Consider the following 20,839-nt stretch of genomic DNA (forward strand, 5'->3'; position numbering starts at 1 on the left):
GTGACTTAGTTTGTGAAACGTTTGCCTTGACAAGCCACTGTACATCCCCATCTTGCCCTTGAGAAGAAGATGGAGATGTACAGCAGGCAGTTGTATACGTGGATCTGGAGTTCAAGAGAGGAATTGGGCTGGAAATGTAGACTTGAAAGTCACATATGTATAGAAAAATGAAAATGGATATGGAAGATGGATATGGATAACAATGCCTTGAATTCAATGTACATAAAAATAGAAGAGAGCTCTATATGGAAGCCTGGAGAACACCAGCATTCAAGGAAACAGGTGGAACAAAGTGATTATAAAAAGTACTGAAGAAAGACAAGAGTCAAGAGTGGGTGGGATTATGTAATCTACAGATTCCATAAGCAGGAAGCCACTACCTGTTGCACTAGGCTGCTCAAAGCTGTGAAACCATCTTTGACTATGCTCTTCATATCTAACTTGGTCAAAGTCACCTTAGTGAACTAGTTATAAGAGGAACCCAGTGACTCAACTGTGGTGAGATAGAACACAGGTGAAGGTATTTAGGAAGAGTTTCTGAACCCAACTCAAATCAGTGGGTTTTCATTATGCACATTTATAAGGTGTAGTGATTAACAGTCTAGCGGGGGAGGGAACACAGAAATTAGGAAAACATGGGGATTTGCCCCACGTTGGGAAAATACCTTGATTTAATTTTTCTAGTCTACCCTCAGTTCTGGAACCTCTGACAGTATCTGAGTTGGGGTAGAGGTAGTAAGGAGTCATTCAAGAGGGTGGTCTGGACAACTTTATTAACAATGAAATAGGGCCCCACACTTAGGAAAAATCCAGAAGTCAGTGTCTCTTCTATACCTTATTCATAGAGGTTTTTTGATTCAGGTGGTTTAAGGCATTAGTTGGCAAACCATCAGTTAATTGAAAAAGTAAATTATCTATTACATCCAATTTCTCAACCAGACTAGATTATTAAGATGTGTCAAATCATTGATTTTGACGCTGTTTTGGATTCTACTTAAAGAAAAATCAAAGGAAATACATATATATACAGAGTAAATAGATTATCACACTTGAAACTAACTCAAAGAATAGTAAGGTCCATGCCAAAATGCATCTCTGCGTGTGTGTGTGCTCATTTCTTAAAATCATTCTTTGGCTGACATTTCTTTTATAGGGCTTCAGGATGAAATAAGAAAAAAGAAAAATACATGAAACTTATTTAGAAAAGTGACTATCACATAGTGTCCAATGAACATTTTTAATTATTATTATCATTGTTACCACTATTACTCCCCACTTTTAGGAATATAGAAATAGAGGAAATGTACATGTAGATAGACTCTTTCTCCACTATACTTTCAACAAACAATTTGAGATTTAGAAGCTTCTGGAACAGTAATTTTTGAACTTTTCTAATTCAGAGAGGCTGGTGAAAAACACAACCTCTCCTTGAGTAAATTCACCTATACATAAAATATTGCACAAATTTTGAAGGAATAAGCCCTTTCAGCATAAACTCTCGACTTTCCAGGGTGGTGAGACAGGGAGCCAGTTGCAGTTACTGTGTGTGTGTGTGTGTGTGTGTGTGTGTGTGTGTGTGTGAAGTCGCTCAGTCGTGTCCAACTCTTTACGACCCCATGGACTGTAGCCTATCAGGCTCCTCCGTCCAGACAGTGTCTAAAAGCACTATGTTAAGTGTGGAGATAGAACACAGACACATTTAAAAAAGATTTTAAAATAGCCACTAACCTCATGCAGCCAACATTCAGTGGAATAATAGTGTGTGTCCAGGCCTCTGTTGAACATTCTGGAAAATGCAAATATCTGTAAGGCTCTAGATGTCAGGGTCTCAGATTCTTGTGGTGGAGAAGTACTAGACCAGAGTCATGTTCAAAGTTCAGAGGCACAGGGCCAGGAGTCAGCTTGCTGGAAGTGGCAACTGAGTGATTACACTTGTTCCCGTAAAGCTGATGATGAATTTAAAATATATTTACTGAGCTGCTACAGTCAATAAAAGCCCCAATTAAGGCACCATTAAGGGACTTAACAGTGTAATGGTGAGGAAGACATTCCTGAAAAGTTTAATGATCTCAGATCTTGACACAGCCAGAAAGTCACTAGTCATTAATGCCATGTCTGGATCTCAATTACAAAGTTCTCTATAAGAAAAACCCCTGGCCTTTAATAGCACACAAGATTATACCTGATTTGTTACAGAGAGAAAGATATACCTTTTCAAATGTATTGTTAAATCTCTATGTTTTCAGTTAAGAGAAGTGGCCAATTATGAGCAGAAACTGCTGAGTGAAAATCCATAGCATGATCACATGCCAATTAGATAAGTATTACCACTGAGTTGAAAAATAATGGAAATGCAAAATTGAACCCAGTATTGTGCTGATTAATAAGACTGACTGTGCCTATATTGTTTAGTTGCTAAGTCATGTCCATCTCTTTTGCAAGCCTGTGGACTATAGCCTGCCAGGCTCCTATGTCCATGGGATTTTTGAGGCAAGAATACTGGAGTGGGTGGCCATTTCCTTCTGCTCGAACCTGTGTCTCCTGCATTGGCGGGTGGATTCTTTACCACTGAGCCACCGGGGAAGGCCCATCAGGTAATTCAGTTAATTCCCAGTGCAATGTGTAGGAACTCCTTCTGTGTAAAGCTGCATTGAATCTATAGAAAATTAAGCATATAGAGTCTCTCTGCCTTCTTAAATATTCATGCATTTATTCATTCATTCAACAGCTATTTACTGTGAACATCTGTATAAGGCTTAGTGATGGGCCCTGGGAAACCATGTGAGCCATACAGTCAAGGTACTCATGAACTGTACAGTCCAAACGAATGATGATCAACTGTGATAAGTACTGGGAAAGAGTCAACCCGGTGCAGGTAACAACAGACTGAAGATCTTTTAAGATAAGGTGGTCCAGGGAAGCCCTCTGAGGAGTTAGTTCAACAAAGATCTGAATCATAAAGAAGTCAGTCTTAAAAAGGCAAGCAGGGGAAGAAGGGAAGGGTGGAACTTTTGGGCTACTTTAGCATCTGAATTCCTTTCCTGAATGCCTTCTCATGAAGCAAGTCACAGTAAGGGGCAGGCTTCTCCAAAGCCCACCTACTCTCTTTTCTAGCCTTCCTTGCAGTTAGGGTTTTGGAATGTGACACAGGCTCGGTCAGAGTTATTTGCCCACAGCAGTAAAACTAGTGAGACCAAGAAGCAGAGTTGAGAATTTCTTTTGATGGCAATGAGTGTAGTAGCAACATTCAGTTCCTAGAGCAGCGATTCCAGGATTCCCTTGCAAAGGCAACAGAGCCCTCTTCAGGCTGGTTCTGGGTATGATTTTGCCTGAAGTTCTGTTTGTCCAGCTCTGCTTTATCTCTCCCTAATCTTCAAAGCTCCTATTGCAGTCTTCCTGGAAATTCTGGGAGCCACCCAATACATTCCATTTCTCTTAGGCCTCAATCAGCCAGAGTCAGTTTCTGATGATTCCAACTAAAAGTCCTGATAGGTTGGAGCACATTGTAGGCAGAGGCATGTGCAACAGTCGTCATAGGAGAGTTAGAGAAAGAGCTTGGAGGAACAAAGAAAAACCCTGTGTGGCAGCATTAGCGAGAAACGGTGGCTCATGGATGAGATGGGTGGAGACAGCAAGTCTGGCAAGAGTCAGACCAAGCAGGCCTCTGGAGCAGAAGTTGGAAACGTGCTGAGCCTACCTTTTCTCAGGGAGACTCATCTAACTCCTGATGCAACACGTCTCTACTGATGTCTGAGGACTCTGAGGCAGGACTAAAGTGTTCTGGTTGGGTGGTTGCCACTCTGCTGTGCCAAGAAATTCCAGAAGACTAAGCCTGAACTTGCCATTTCTAATTCTGTGAGATCTCTCTCTCTTCTTGAAGTACTAAGATGTGTGTTTCTAAAGGCATTTATAGCATTAATTTGGTTATATGTTTTTCAGTGTCCACCAATAGACACTAGCCAACTCCCTGGGATCACAGTGGAGAGGTGGGATGATTTCATGCTTTGGATTAAGACAGATCTGGATTTAGGGGGAGGTTCTGTCAATAATAAATTATATGATCTCAGACAAGTTGCTTCACCTCTCAGAAGCACCATTTTCTCTTTTGAAAAATGAGGTGTATCAGTGCCTCAGTGAGGATTACATCACTGTAAATTACTATGCAGTACCCACCACATAGTAGGCACTGTTAATGTCAATCCTTTTGTTCCTCGGTATTTCATTGAATTGAAGTATTCTGCAGCTACGAAAACAATATATTAATAAATTCGTTGCTTTTGTGCTTACTTTATTGTAAAGTGCTAATTTAGAATCAAGTAACATACATTGCTTTCATACAGTTAAGAATTGATCATGAAAATTTCCTTTTTTTCAAAAATTCCCTGAAAGGTTATTGCCATTTACTCAGTTCACTCCAGCAAAATTACTTAAAAAAAAAAAAAGTTTGCTTTTTTTTTTTTTTCACTTATAACATCCCTTCATTAATAATGTAGAATAGAAGTAAAACACTGTGTCCAAAACCACAAGGTAGATGTTGTTCATCTTGAGAAGCTGCTGTTCTAAGTCACTTCAGTCGTGTCCGGCTCTTTGCAACCCCATGGACTGTTGCCCACCAGGCTCCTCTATCCATGGGGATTCTCCAGGCAAGAATACTGGAGTGGGTTGCCATTTCCTCCTCCAGGGGATCTTCCCAACCCAGGGATCAAACCCATGTCTCCTGTGGCTCCTGCATTGCAGGCAGATTCTTTATTGCTGAGCCACCGGGGAACCCCGGAGGAATATATTATTCAAATTCTGATTGTCCTAGCCAAAATATTTCCTTATATAATATTTCCCTGGGCTTGTCTTTTTTCATTCTAAGAACTTGAAATCATAGATGGTCTATAGATTTGTCACTGACCAAATATGTAACTCAGCTCTGAAGACATGAAAAACTTTGAAATATTCATTACAAAACAAAAATCCTAGAACCTCCCAAGCCCCTTGCTTACTGACTTGCTTAAATAATTTAGTCTAATGAATTGAGAGTCTTTTAGAATCCTTTTCTTTCCTCCTTGCCTCCTGGTCTTTTAACATACATTTTCTGATCTCCATTTTCCTCTGATTTCTTTCTTCTGTTTCCTTGATTTTGGCATAGTTTCTCTTCTCATGGCTGGTGCTGTGTTGAGGGAAAAAAAAAGGTTATATATGCAAATGTACAATGTTTCCCTTCAAATGGCAAATGAGACAAAGCAGCTAGGATACAGGATTCATTTGTCTTTCTTCCTCTAACTACTTTCTGTAAACTACAAGCACTTACAACCACCAAGAGACCAGTCAAGGTAGATCTTGATTTACATAAGGGGTTTGATAAGGCTGTTTTTGAAAACCTGCACTCCTCTCTTTGAAAATTCCTATCTTCTTGGCATTGAAGTAGCACTCTCAACACCGAAAATTCCTACTTAGCCCTGGTGATTGGAGCCTCAAATGAAAACATTGTCACAACTTCCCACAGAGGGAAGGAAAGAAGCTTTTATTGCTGCTAAGTACAAATGTGAAAAATAATGAACAATGGAAGAATATTCTTATGGGATAATCAGGCGCTTGTAGTCATTTCTTGGCATGTTTGCTTTGGAATTCTAATCACTAACAACAGTTCAGATTTTCAGAGAAAAGAGTATCTACCCGTGAAAACCCTTAGGCAAGACAACTGGAAATGCTTATTGTGAAGAAAAGCAAAAATACAGCAAGATATATCTGCGGCACATGAGAGGAATGCATAAGAGAGCATTGGAACATTCTTTTGGTACTGGTCTTGAGGTGCAATTGTTTTAGGATTTAACCAAATCAACTTTGAAAGCATCTTGCCTTCATGTAAAGGGCTAATCATACTTAGTAGGAGGAATCAATGCTCAGTTCTGCTCTATGTTATAAGTTTTACACACAAGTGTAATTGATTTCCAGACCTCTGAAACCAAACTAGTTAATGAGAGTAAATGAAACCCCTGAGTCAACAAACAAACTAATTTAGGGGACTAGCACTATTATTCTATTTTTAACAGGAGGTTTCCGGTGGCCTACAGTTAGGTGAGTGCATTCACCTAACTTTCTGCCTCCCTCATCCACATTTAAGGAGTCATGTGAATTCATTGGGCCCACTCAAATCACATCATCATAATCTTCTTTTAAGATCAGCTGATTAGCAACCTTAATTTCATCTGCAACCTTCATTCCCTTTTGCCACATAACATAACGTATTCACATGTTTTGAAGAGTTAGGACCTGATTTGGTGGGTCCTTATTCTGCCTATCACACTTCTCAATCAGACTGTAAACTCCTTATGTGTCATGTTTTTCTCTGCATTTCTCATAACAAGAATAGGTCTAACTATATTTGCATTTTGATTGTTTCTTGAACTAATAAAGCTTCTCAAAGGGTGGTCTAAGGACCGTTGGTGGTCTTTGACTTTCAGGTATATTGCAAGTTCTATTAAAATTCAAGTCTGAAAAATATGTAGCTAAAGAACCCTCAAGTTGTCTTCATTGCTGATACAAATTTATATTATTTAAAAAGCTTATATTATTTTAAAAAAAAGAAAGAAAAGGAATTAATGACATTTTTCTACAAAAACAAAGGAGGAAGCCAAGAAAGAAGACATAGGGCGTGGGAAACAGGGGAGGCAATACAAGGCAGGGGAGAAGGGTGTTCTCAACATCTAACAGTACTGGATGCAACCGAGCCACGTGGGAGCTGGAGAAGGTGCGACTCCAGTGAGATGTCTATAAGATGATTAAAATGGAAGAGCTAGATTACTTGGTGTGTCTGATGTGCTAGAAGGATACTTACACTTCTTTCAGAGTTTGGGGATGAATCAGAAAATTAAACAAATAAAAATATGAGGCAATTATTGTACCATAAAGAAAACGTATTTCCAGAATACTATGTAGCTTTGCTGTGAATAATAATCATTAACAAAATGAATATTGAATTAAATGAAATATTGATTAAAAGGAAAATATAAGTACATAGGAGAATGAAGAGAAGATGGTGAGGAGAATATGTGGATAAGAATGAAATTCTCATCTTCCGTAGTAGGAGGTCAAATAAAATCTGAAACTGAAAAAAAAAAAAAAACCAAGAAATAGTAGCCTGAGAATATTATTTAGAAACAAGAACAAGCAGCTAAAAGAGCAGATATTATTGGAGGGGAAGTTTGGGGCAGAGTCCTGGTATTATCGTTTGACTATTTAAACTACATATGTGCATTAATTAATTAAAAATTAAAATTAAGACAAAATATGTCTTAACATTTTGAAAAACATTTTTTGTAATGGAAGGGTTATTTATAAAGGCAACATTCTTTTACAAGTTGCCCTCTCTTTCTTCTTTATCTCTTTCTCTTTGTCTCTTTTGCATATGGCAAGTAGTCCACAGGAACTTTTATTCTAACCAGAGTGATGTTTATTTTATTCCTTGATTCTAAAACTGGAAGGACTACAGTATAATTTAGCCTATTAACAAATCAACATGCAGGCCAGGTCAAGGTGATCAGATGGTGCCTGTACAAAGTGATCAGGAAGAGCTGTACCAGGGATGGCAGGGCATTTCAGGAAGAGTATCTAATGGGGATGAAAAAGAGTACTGATAAGGAAATAAGCTGGCTTATATTTCTGTCAGACTGAACGATCGGCTGTTACCTAAGTGTGCCATGTATTCTTTCCAGTTGGTTCTTCACATAATTTATAAACCAAACATAACTAGATTCATCATTACTGATATTACCTTGGATATCAGAAGATGCTGAGCTACCTATGCTTGCATTATTAACTCTTTTACTTTATTTCTGGGGGGCTGTCCATGCTTGCTTTGTAGGATTTTAAATAACTCCTAAAATGACATATCCAGAGGAGACAATTTAATTCAATTAAGCTTTGGCAAAACCTCTTCCCTCCTTCCTGTTCTCTCTCTGCCTTCTAGTTTAATAATTATGAGCACACAGTTAGGCAATGATTTGTGGGGCAGTGAGACAAGATTTAAAAATTAGAACTGTCTCAGTAGTTCCGTGGAGAAGACAATGGCACCCCACTCCAGTACTCTTGCCTGGAAAATCCCATGGACGGAGGAGCCTGGTAGGCTGCAGTCCATGGGGTCGCTGAGGGTCGGACACGACTGAGCAACTTCACTTTAACTTTTCACTTTCCTGCATTGGAGAAGGAAATGGCAACCCACTCCAGTGTTCTTGCCTGGAGAATCCCAGGGATGGGGGAGCCGTCTATGGGGTCGCACAGAGTTGGACACGACTCAAGTGACTTAGCAGCAGCAGCAGTAGTTCCAGCAAATGTGGTTATCCCAGGTTCTCAATTGTGGGTTTTTTTTTTTTTTTTTTTTTAAGTACCAAGGTAGTTGGGCAAGATTATGGATTTATAGATTAGTTTTCTTCTACCTGTGTTTTGAGTTAAGAGTCCCTAATCTTCATTATGTGTGTATGTGTGCTCAGTCTTGTCTGACCCTTTGGGAGTCCTGTAGTCCACCAGGCTCCTCTGTACATGGAATTTTCAGGCAAGAACACTGGTGTGGGTTGCCATTTCCTTCTCCAGGGGATCTTCCCAGTCCCAGGGCTCGAACCCGCATCTCTTGTGTCTCCTGCATCACAGGTGAATTCTTTACCACTGAGCCAAGTGGGAAGCCCCAATCTTCATTATACGTTTTCCCATTAAGTTGGGCAGTTTGATTAGTCAACCCCGGGAAGAGGTGTTTGGAAGCAGAAGGAACTGGAGCTACCAGCCCAAAGAAGCTAGTCAAAGAATGGCAGGCAGTAGATATAATCAAGCAAGAGGGCAACGTCTCTCCCTGATACTGACAATATCCCATGACAATGGCTCTGTTCTGTTACAGTTCATTCAATTCGTACTGAGCATCTCAGTGCCTGCCACTGTTCTAGATGCTGGGGACACAGTTGTGAACACAGTGTCATAATTCTGTCCAGTCTTATCTTTTTCAGATGCAGCCACGCAAATTAAGAATACAATTGAGCTCTCTCGCCTCGGCGCTTCCAAGATGACCAAGAAAAGAAGGAACAACCGTTGTGCCAAAAAGGGCCGCGGCCATGTGCAGCCTATTCACGGCACCAACTGTGCCCGATGTGTGCCCAAGGATAAGGCCATTAAGAAGTTCGTTATTCGGAACATCGTAGAGGCCGCAGCCATCAGGGACATTTCTGAAGCGAGTGTTTTCGATGCCTATGTACTTCCCAAGCTGTATGTGAAACTACATTACTGCATGAGTTGTGCCATTCACAGCAAGGTAGTCAGGAATCGCTCTCTGGAAGCCCGTAAGGACCGAACACCTCCACCCTGATTTAGACCTGCGGGTGCTGCCCCACGTCCTCCACCAAAGCCCATGTAAGGATCCAAGTCCTTAAAGACTGAAGAAATATTGGTTTCTCTGAAAAGACAATAAAATGGAAATTATTAAAAAAAAAAAGAATACAATTGAATTTCCTAACCCCTATTCAAAACTCAGTCCAGCATTCTTACTGGCTTCATTTGACCAAAAACTTCAGAGGAAAGAGACTTTCCCATGAAATTTGCAGTGTCTCCAGCTTCTGATCCCTCAGGGGGAAGAAGCTTTATTTCTTAGGTAGTTTGTCTGTTCCAAAGTGTTCTCCCACCCCACCATCTCTCAGATAAAGGACTAAATTCCATGAAAAGCCACAGCTACCCCAAAGGAGAAATCAGTCCCTAATGATATTACACTTGCACAAATTGAAATGGGGTTAAAAGCTCAGATTGTGGATTCTTAGATTTTTTGCTAAGCTGGAAGCTTTTATAGGCTCACTTTAAATTGAGAGGCAGAGTTTAGATCCTTTTGTTACTTAAGAGACTGAGCAAATTAGCAAGTCCGAGGCAAATCTTTTTTGATTACTGAACTATTACAAATGCCTCCTGGCCAAAGAATAACCTCTCTCCAGAGGGAAATGTTCAGCAGGACCTTTTGCTTAAATTCATAAAATCTGTTAAAGCAAATCTCTCACATTTCCATTAAGTCGGTAAATTACTTCTAGGGGAAAAGGATAAAATGCCGGCAATAAAATGGCTGGACTATATTAATGATGGGAGGTGGGGCTGCAAAGGTGGAAGAATTGATGCTACATTTACGGCGCAGAGAATTTCAGGGTTTTTCACGTGTTGAGCTAAATGTAAATTATGTCACCTTCTCCTCCCCTAGTGAGAGACAAAGTTATCTGTCCGCAGAGGCTTCACCAAATGCGTTGTGTGGCTGACATTAAAATGACTACAAGGTTATTTCTTTCCATATCTATCCCCTTGGAAAATTTTTCAAGATTTTATTGTAGATGGGAAAAATGCATAATACCATAGGAAACAAAGCCCTCGCTACATTCTTGCTACTGGATTATTGCCATTCTATCTCAATGCTGATTGAAATCCAAGATTTGGTATCTGAGCCTTAATGAGATGCTGGCAAATATCTTTCTGCCCCGCTGGAAATGTAATCTTTCTATTGAACATTTTGTCCCAGTGAATCTCATCTGCAATAGCATTTTGCATTTGAATCAGGGAGGTCAGTGCTTGGTAGCAGACCATGTGGTGCTGGCTCTGTTCACTTTTGGGTGAAATTGATCTCTGAAGGTGTTGAAAGTACAGCAGTGAGTCATTAACCATAATTATCTCATTGCTTCATCCAGATGATTAAAGTCATCATACCACTGCCCAATTTGTTGTGTGTCTAAAAATCGGACTTTCCTATAAAAATAACTTGCCAATTCCCGTGTCCACAATGCCTCCCAAATATATAGAATTAGCATATTGCCTCAATGCATCTAGTATACAGGCATTATATTTACTTAGAGAAACTCATGTATGTCATAATAGTTGTCCCTAAAAGGGTCATATTTTTATACCTTTCATACATTTTTCAGTTTTGCGTGAGTGAAGAAGTGGTTCATGCTGTGAACTTAACCTAAAATTTAAAGTTAAAATACTCTGTCTCTTGTCTAACCATCAGCATTTTCTGTGCCTTTGAACAGAGTTAATCATCAAGCATAATGCTAAATTATACTTTTGTTTCCTAAGGCTGAGATAGCAGAAAAGGGAGTGTCTAACTAGTGGTTTTTTATACAGAGTAGAAGCAGCAGCAAAACACATTTATAAATATTTGGCTTGGTAGTTAAATAATTTATTCCATATCTGCAAGCAATAAAGCATCCCTCTAGAATGCATGTATACATATATATGCATATTTTTAAAGTAAATGTGTGCTACCAAAATATAAAAACTTGCTTTTCATGCTGTGCTAATATCAAAAGACTGAGCATTTAACTGCTATGTGGACATGGCTTTGCACATGTAAATTGAAAATTTACATGTAAATTTGCACATCAAAAAGGCCTAGCATATTCTAATTTAAATTCACTTAACTTAAATAGTGACAGATTATGGTTGTTTGCAATATGATCAATTTAATCAAAAACTGAATAGAACTACCAGAGAGATTTGCCTATATTAGTAGACCAAAAGATTGGGTTGCAAACCCAGTCATTGAAATTTTAAGTATTGAAGAAATTCTAGAAAATAAACAGCTGATAAATGAATGAATTTTAAGTTTGAGTAAATATAAGACCTAGTACAATTTCAGAGTACTAAACTTATTGTCATCATAATGTAACCTTAAGTAGAGAAAAAGGAAGGGACAATTTTGGTATGATGATTTAATAATAGACCAATACAATTTTCTCTAAGTAGAGAAATAAAAATATTTAAATGCACCTCAAGTTTTTGTAATATGCATTTTAAATCTTAACATTGTACAAGCACTTTGAGCCAGCAATTCCATTTTTCAGAAATTATACTAATGAAACTAAGAGTGTAATAAGGATGCTTGGAGGAGTTTAGTTACAATTATCATAGTGCTGTTCATTACAGCAAAAATAACATTAGAAAAGTCTAACAATTTTATACTAATGATTTGGTAGTGCATGTTATTTCCAATACATAATATGGATTCTATACAATGGAATACTATGTAGCTATCAAAATTATATTGCAGAAATATAATTATAGAAATGTATTTGGTGATATAGAAACACATTTTCAATGTTATGCTGTGTAAAAGAAAAAAAGTTCAGTTTATGTAACAGATGGCATGGTGCTAAAGAATCTGGCTGCCAATGCAAGAGACATAGGTTCAATCCCTGGGTCGGGAAGATTCCCTGGAGTAGGAAATGGCAACCCACTTCTGGCCTTGAAAATTCTATGGACAGAGGGGCCTGGTGGGCTATAGTCCATGGGGATACAAAGAGTTGGTCACAACTGAGCAGCTGGGCATTCATACAAGTATGATCCCATATATATGAATATGTATATAACTGTGTGTGTTTGTTTTCAGGAAAAGTTGTCACTAAAACATTTGAGTGGTGATCTCAGAGCGGCCAGGTATGTGATTTTTATTTTCATTTTCTTAGCCTATTTTTGTTATTTGCATAATTTTAAAAATTAAAAATATAACAGGAATGGATTGCTCCACAGTGCCATAAGTGTTATATATTATTCTAGCTAGGATTCAATCTGGCTTTGCCATTATTCTCTTAAAATTGACGGAGTCCAATCTCAGCAATTTTCCAATCCCCTCTTGTCTCTTGAGATTCTAAAAGAAACTCCAGGAAATTGGAGAAGAGCCTCTGCTCTTCAATTCATTGTGGTTGGCACTTCTGATAACTCCTCATTCAAGTGAGTGGCTTTACTGGTGGCCATGTGCTTCCCGCTTAGTGTGGCCACAGGGACCTTCAATGGGGTTCAGGGCTCAGTCCCAGGCATCTGTTCAGCCTTTTAACTTCATGGCAGTGCTGGTGGGGCTTCAAAGGAGCTGGTATTTGTACCCCCACTTCCAAACTAACAGTATTTAACAAACAGGATTTTTTTTAAAGGAAGTTTCAAAAAAGTAAACTACTTTGTTATTCCCTTTATTTTAAAAAATGTACAAGGGATTACTCTCTTAAATATACAAACAGCTCATGCTGCTCAATAACAAAAAAGCAAACAACCCAATTGAAAAGTAGATGAAACATTTAAATAGACATTTCTCCAGAGAAGACAAATAGGTGGACAAAAAGCACATGAAATGATGCTCAACATCACTAATTAGAAAAATGCAAATCAAAACTTCAATGAGGTATCACCTCACACAGGTCAAAATGAAAGTGAAAGTTGTTCAGTTGTTTCCGACTCTTTGCGACCCCATGGACTATACAGTCAATGGAATTCTCTAGGCCGGAATACTGGAGTGGGTAGCCTTCCAGGATCTCCAGGGGATCTTCCCAAGCCAGGGATCAAACCAGGTCTCCTGCATTGCAGGCTGATTCTTTACCAGCTGAGCCACAAGGGAAGCCCAAGAATACTAGAGTGGGTATCCTATCCCTTTTCCAGTGGATCTTCCCAACCCAGGAATTGAACTGGGGTCTCCTGCATTGCAGGTGGATTCTTTTCTTTACCAACTTAGCTATGAGGGAAGCCCCAGGTCAAAATGGCCATCATCAAAATAATGTGCAAGCAATAAATGCTGGAGAGGATGTGGAGAAAAGGGACTGCTTCTATACTGTTGGTGAGAATGTAAACTGGTACACCCGCTATGGAGACCAGTATGGAGGTTCCTTAAAAAATGAAAAATAGAACTACTATATGATCCAGTAATCCCACTCCTGGGATATATCTGGAGAAAACCATAATCTGAAAAGATACTTGGACCTCAGTGTTCATTGCAGCACTATTTACAATAGCCAGGACATAGAATCAAGCTAAGTGTCTATCAACAGAGGAATGGATAAAGAAGATGTGGTATATATATACAATGGGACATTACTCAGCCAAAACAAAGAACAAAATAATGTCATTTGCACCAACATAGATGGACCTAGAGATTGTCATACTGAGTGAAGTCAGTCAAACAGAAAAGGACAAATAGTATATGGTATTGCTTAAATGCAGACTCTAAAAAAATGATTCAAATGAACTTATCTGCAAAACAGAAATAGTTACAGACGTAGAAAACAATCTTACGGTTATGGGGCAGGGAGGGATAAACTGGGAGATTGGGAATGACATATACACACTACTATAGATAAAATAGAAAACTAATAAGGACCTACTGTATAGCCCAGAAAACTCAACTCAATACTATGTAAAGATCTAATGGGAAAAGAGTCTATTAAAAAGAGTGGATATACGTGTAACTGATTAACTGTGCTGTACAGAAGAAAGTAACACACAACATTGTAAATCAACTCTGTTCCAATAATAATAATAATAATAAAGAAGGTAATTGCATTTAAGCCTTATTTTTAAATGCATAAGGACAACAGCTAACTATTCCTAATACTTTCAGGCAATGAACGACACCAATGAAGACACAATCCTTGTTCCAAAGAAACATAATTAAATTAGCCATTTTTCACTGCTTCCTGGAGAAAAATTAAAAGCAGGTCTACGGACAAGAAAGACTTGTTCAGGTCAGGCAGCTGCATTTCCCTCTCAGCTCCCACCTCTTCCCAAATCCACCATTCCCAACCCTTGCTACTGTTGCGATGTTCGGTGTTCTGATAGTCAGCTGGATAGTAGAGCATTAGCCTGAGATCCCCTTCCGGATGAATGAATAGGATTTAATGCTGGGAGACCACCGGACTGGCTGGAGATGGTATAGTGTCTGACCATATACAGGCCTTTGGGGAAAAAACAGAATGATCTGTCATTGTCTATCAGGGGCTGGCTCTAAATGATTTGGTTTCTGCAAGGTTGGAAGAGGGAAGGAAGCTTTACACAAAAAGGTGCTGGCATCGATAACACCCACCAGACTTGAAAAGAGCCCATCTGCAGAGAGAAGGAGACTGAAGCCCAGAGAGCCAACACAGGACACACCACCCTGGTGTCTGTGTGTTGGACATGTGGATGGTGACATTTGAGCCCTACCCTTGTCTCATGACTGTGTTCCTTTAGTAAGAGCACCATTTAGTTGGACATAATTGACAGTGAACATTGTTAAGCCTAGGATTGGTGAGATTACTGGATTTCCTCTAAAGGTCTTTGCATATAAAAATTAAAAATAACTATCCATGTGATTGAAGCAGTTTTGCTGGATGAAGAGGACTTAATCAGTCAATTGTTTATTCAAAACCCATCTCTTATTTTTCTAGACACTGAGCAAGATGGAAAAGTGTGAGATTCAGATTTTTCCCCAAAGGAGTTTACCAACTAGATGGCAAGGCAATTCCTCCTACACAAAAGAATCGGATAAAAGTTATGGACACTGCATGGTTCAGGTAATTCTGGGTTAAACTCTGTTTTCCTATCTGTAGTGAGAGAAGGTTGGGCTGCCCACAAAACCTCTTGATTCTGACAGTGCTTTAAACTTCTGTAATCCTGTGGTGCTTCTAATGCTATGAATCTGTCTCTATTTCCTCATCTCCATATTGAGACTTAATAAAGTTAAAAGATGGGCCTAAAACAACAATAAGGCTAGAATCAAGGCAAACCCTGATACAGCAGGACACTCAGTTAATGGGTTTTGTGGGCTCCTTTATTAGGGCGAAACAAAATCACAGCAAAAGAATCTTATGTCAGGTGGGGGTTTATACAAAACAGAAGAGAACTTCCAAGATAAACTGTGAGGTCTTCTCCTAAGTCCTTAGTATCTACAACTAATAAATGAGGCCCCAGGATGGTCACTGAGATATCACAATTTACCAAAGAAAGATTTAAGTATATTCATTGTGCCATTCTTATGAAAGAAAGCACTTATTACATAGCTGCTGCTGCTAAGTCGCTTCAGTCGTGTCCGACTCTGTGGGACCCCATAGACGGCAGCCCACCAGGCTTCCCGTCCCTGGGATTCTCCAGGCAAGAACACTGGACTGGGTTGCCATTTCCTTCTCCAATGCATGAAAGTGAAAAGTGAAAGTGAAGTCGCTCAGTCATGTCCGACTCTGTGCGACCCCATGGACTGCAGCCTACCAGGCTCCTCTGCCCATGGGATTTTCCAGGCAAGAGTACTGGAGTGGGGTGCCATTGCCTTCTTCGTATTACATAGCAGTGATTAATAAATATTTGTTGATATAATTAAATAAATCAAGTTGTTGAATAAATGAATACATTTTATCAAATGTTTCAGAATGATAAAAATGTGATACATATATACAATGGAATATTACTCAGCCATAAAAAGAACAACATAATGTCATTTGAAGGAAATAGATAGACCTGGAGACTATCATACTGAGTGAAGTAAGACAGAGAAAGACAAATGTCATCTGATATCACTTATATGTGGAATCTAAAATATAGTACAAATGAGCTTATTTAGAAAACGTAAATAGTCTCATGCACATAGAAAACCAACTTATGGTTACCAAAGGGGAAAGGGGTGGCAAAGGGATAAATTAGGAGCTTGGGATTAATAGATACAAACTACTGTATATAAAATAGATAAACGATAGGAATCTACTTATAGCACATGCAATGATATTCAATATTTTATAATAACCTATAATGGAAAAGAATCTGAAAAAAGAACACATATGTGTATACAACTGAATTACTTTGCTTGTACACCAGAAACTAACACAACATTGTATCAATAAATCAACGATAGTTCAATTTTTTTGTGTTTATTTATTTGGCTGTGTGGAGTCTTAGTTGTGGCATATGAACCCTTAGTTGGGGCAAGTAGGATCTAGTTCTGACCAGGGATTGAGTCCAGGGCCCCTGCATTGGGAGCACAGAGTCTTAGCCATAGGACCACCAGGGAAGTCCCTATAGTTCAATGTTTTTAAAAAGTGTTTCAGGCTGGGTTTCCTGTTAAGCAGAATCAAGAGACAGAGAGGAAGGCAGGGAAGAGGACGAGAATGACCAGGCAGAGAAATGAGCTCTGATGCAGTCTGAATGAAGGCCTCCACCACCCATAGTAAGGCTCTGGAACTGACGTGGTCTTCCAGAGTCATTCCAAATTGGGTCAAGAAGGCCTAAGCTTTATACCCACTCTGATCAGCTTTGGATGTGGGCTGTCCATAGAAGGAAGCCCTGGACAAGGAAGTTCCTCAAAGAGACAACTCCCAAACAGCTGACAGTGGAGAACTGTCTTCTGAGAGTCCTACCAATAAGGAGAATAAGAATTCCCACAGAGGCAGGCTACACCGGTATTCTTTCAGAGATACCTACTTTACTTACTTTACATTCTTACCCAGAAAGGACATTTTTGCTATAATATATCTTATTTCCAAAAAAGAATTATAATATTTCTTATTCTAATGTGGTAACTGTACATTTATAGACTTTCTACAAAAATTCTAAATTATATACATTATGTGACTATAATTGCTTATAAATTGTGTGTGCTATAATTTAATTGTAGTTTGAATAAAAGATTTGCATTTTGTAAGAGCATTAGGTATTTAGCTACCAAGTCGATAAAAGAAAAGAAATCAAATTAACATGGAAAGTTTAAAAATATTTACATTTTAACTAAAATAAAGGGGGGGGACCCAGATTTTTCTTACAGAGAATTAAAGTGAACTTTACAATTCAGAAATAATGTTCCATCAAGAAAATTGCATTTGTGCTATTTGAAAGGGAGGAGAGGGTATATATCTATGAAATACAAAGCATAGAACTGAAGGTTTATATAAAAACCTGGAAAATCATCATAGCTTATTTTTGAAAAGGCTCTTGCCCCCATGAAATTTTGATGTGTTCTTTACATAGCTGAATTGTTTCCCTTCATTGTTGAGTGTCACAAGGCAGAGAGGTCTAGAATTACCATGTTATGAATGTGACTGAATTGGTTTCAAAAATATTTCAAAATAGGTAGTTATCAACAGGGGATTGAAATTCTCATTTAACAATCAGTATTATTTTAAATGACTGCAAGATTTTTTTTTTTTTTTTTCACATCTAGGCAGTACTAATTGGTCACACTGAACACAAAGAAATGTTATGTTTGGTAATATTTAACATCAGTTAAAATATCCTGATACTTGGGTTTCAGCCCAATTTCTTTGCTTCTTTTAAGTCAAAGAAACCCTTTAAGGAAGGAAAAAGTATAGCAGGAGGGAGCAAGTAAAGAGAGAAGGAAGACTGAGGAGACGAGATGAGAGGAATCAAGAAGCTCAGAGACAAATGGGACAAGCATTCAAGGAAGAGATTTACAGTCTGAAGCTCTTCTAGCGAATAGAAAAATGGAGAACACAACCTCATTTTATAAAGCTAGTATAGCCTTTGTACCAAAACCACACAAGTACAAAAAGAGAATTTATAGGGCATTTTTCTCATGAACATAGATACACAAACAGGTAAAATATTGCCAGCCTAAATCCAGCAATGTATGAAGAAATAATAAACCATGATGAGGTTAGGTTTATTTCAGAAAATAAGAGGTAGTTTAACGTAGTTTTATTATCATTACAATATCAACAAAACAAAGAAGAAAAAGCACATAAACATTTCAATCAATGTAGAAAAAGGATTTGATATACAGTGAGAAGAATTCGTGATTTTAAACAATGCTTAGCAAATCAGGAGCAGGAAGAAATTTTTACTCTCATGAAAGGTGAACATATTACATAGAGTGAACATTACATATTCACTTTTCCAATTACATAGTGAACATTAAATGTGCAATGTGAAAGTCGTTCTGTTTAAAGTCAAGAATAAGACAAGGATGCCCACTATTATTATTACTGCCAGTTCAATATTGTACTGGAGGTACTTGAGGGGAAGGAGGGAGACAAAGATACTAAATTGTCCATATTTTCAGGGGGACAGCCAAATAAAATGAGACCCTGCTATTATAGAAGTATTGCTTTGCTGCCAGTGCTCTAAAGACAATGTCCACAAGTATTTGCTGTTGAATCCCTGGGGTATCCCTGCTTCCTACATCTTCTTACACTGTGGAGTGTGCTTCTGTCTAAATAAATCCACTTCTTACCTATGGCTTCATCTCCATGTTCTTTTGCAATGAAGCAAGAACCTTAAATTCACCAGCAACAAGGGCAACAGTATGATCTGTCATCCCAGAGCTCAAACATTACAGTCTAGAATCTACATGAGGATAACACGAAGGCCCTATAGATCCTGGCACAAAAGGCCACTCCAGGCAAGCACCATTCAACAAACTGACAAAGAGACCCAAGAAACCACTCAGGCCAGTGCACTATTTTCCATTTCTGCCCTCGGCGGTTTCTCCAGCATCAACTCAGAGATTTCACTGAACTGCCATCTTGTATGAGAGCAGAGGTTTCTTCTTGGGCTTCCCGGTACCATTTTGGTACATTCTGGTACACTCAATTTTGGTTCCAGGTCAACATTTTCTAACGTGACCTATGCATCCAGTCAGGGATTTATCCTAAGTTGCTGACCATTCACAATCATTCTGTTATCTGCTTTGTATTGTAAATCATCACTATGTCTTTTCTTTTGCAAAGAATGTGGCTACATCATTAGATCAATAAATGTTTTTAAATAACATTAAATTAGCATTTTTAAAGAAGCAAATGCATGTTTTGGCTGCAGTTAGAAGTTAGACTTTATCAATGTCATTGATAAAGTTTCCACTTTTGCACACACTCTGTTCTGTCCATCTCTCCCCACTACCCTCCTAAAGGTTGTTATTAAAACACCTCTCAGATGGCAACCCACTCCAGTGTTCTTGCCTTGAGAATCCCAGGGACGGGGAAGCCTGGTGGGCTGCCATTTATGGGGTCGCACAGAGTCGGACACGACTGAAGCGACTTAGCAGCAGTAGCAGATTGCCAGGAGGTGGCCAGTAGGGGTTGGTTATAGTGCCCTCATGTGTCTCTGCTTTGCAATGGCATTTTAAAACTTTCAAAGGACATATTATTTTCATTCATGTAAAATATAGCTGGGCTGCCCTGGTGGCTCAGATGGTAAAGAATCCTCCTGCAATGCTGGAGACCTGGGTTCAATCCCTGTTGGGAAGATCCCCTGAAGGGGGGCATGGCAACCCACTCCAGTATTCTTGCCTGGAGAACTCCATGGACAGAGGAGTCTGGCAGGCTACAGTCCATGGGGTCGCAAAGAGTTGGACATGACTAAGCAACTAAGCACAGCACACAAAATATAATAAGTAATGGCATTTTAAAACAGTAGCAGCAATTCTAAAATTCTCAAGTTGTACATACAAGGTTAGACAGCTTTGAAGAGCCATAAATGACTCAGATTGGTCACCTTGGTCTCATGGTGAATTTTAAATTTAACAACAGAAAATCAACAAAGATTTGATACCAAGGATAAAACATATCTAAGGGGTGGATGATGAAATTATTACATCACCCTTAAAAATATACCTAAAGCCACCATAAACCTTGAATTTCTATAGTTTTGAAACCAAGTTGCCTTTATCATCTGTGTTCACATTTTGAAGAATTTTAGTTGTACATTTTGTGAGAAAATGCACATTTGACAGTCACTTACTCTTGTACTCCCCAGCATAAAGTCAGAACTATTTATTTCAGAAAGGTTAATTTCAAGTCAAGCTTCACTTTTTGTTTTAAAATAGGTCTTAAGAGAAACTATTTAAGCATAGCCTTAATTTAATTGGTTTAGCACCCAGGAAACTCATTTAAAAATAAGGACATTTATAACAAAGAGAAACTGCCATGGCAAAGAAATTATTACCTACTCTACTCCCTTCAGATTTTTAATTCATTGTTTTACAAGACCACCTCAACTTAATTGCCTTTATTTTTTTTTTTCTTTTCTACCCCATAAACTTATAAAACTGTCTCAGCCTAGGAAAACTGCTGCCATTTGCTGGAACTGGCAAATAGGTCATCCTAGT

General features: G+C 38.6%; 1 protein-coding gene across 1 annotated transcript; it reads left to right on the forward strand.

Annotated features, from left to right (window-relative positions):
* Positions 1 to 9,012: 9,012 nt before the first annotated feature.
* On the forward strand, positions 9,013 to 9,447 carry LOC784052 (small ribosomal subunit protein eS26-like). The gene has a single exon (XM_010801925.3). The coding sequence runs from the start codon at positions 9,038 to 9,040 to the stop codon at positions 9,335 to 9,337; it is 300 nt and encodes a 99-aa protein (XP_010800227.1). The 5' UTR covers positions 9,013 to 9,037; the 3' UTR covers positions 9,338 to 9,447.
* The last annotated feature ends 11,392 nt before the right edge of the window (positions 9,448 to 20,839 follow it).

The sequence above is a fragment of the Bos taurus genome, chromosome 2 (assembly GCF_002263795.3).
Source record: "Bos taurus isolate L1 Dominette 01449 registration number 42190680 breed Hereford chromosome 2, ARS-UCD2.0, whole genome shotgun sequence".
Lineage (NCBI taxonomy): Eukaryota > Metazoa > Chordata > Mammalia > Artiodactyla > Bovidae > Bos > Bos taurus.

Excerpts from the sequence above, each read along its gene's own strand:
- LOC784052 (XM_010801925.3), top strand. The coding sequence starts at position 9,038 with ATGACCAAGAAAAGAAGGAACAACCGTTGTGCCAAAAAGGGCCGCGGC.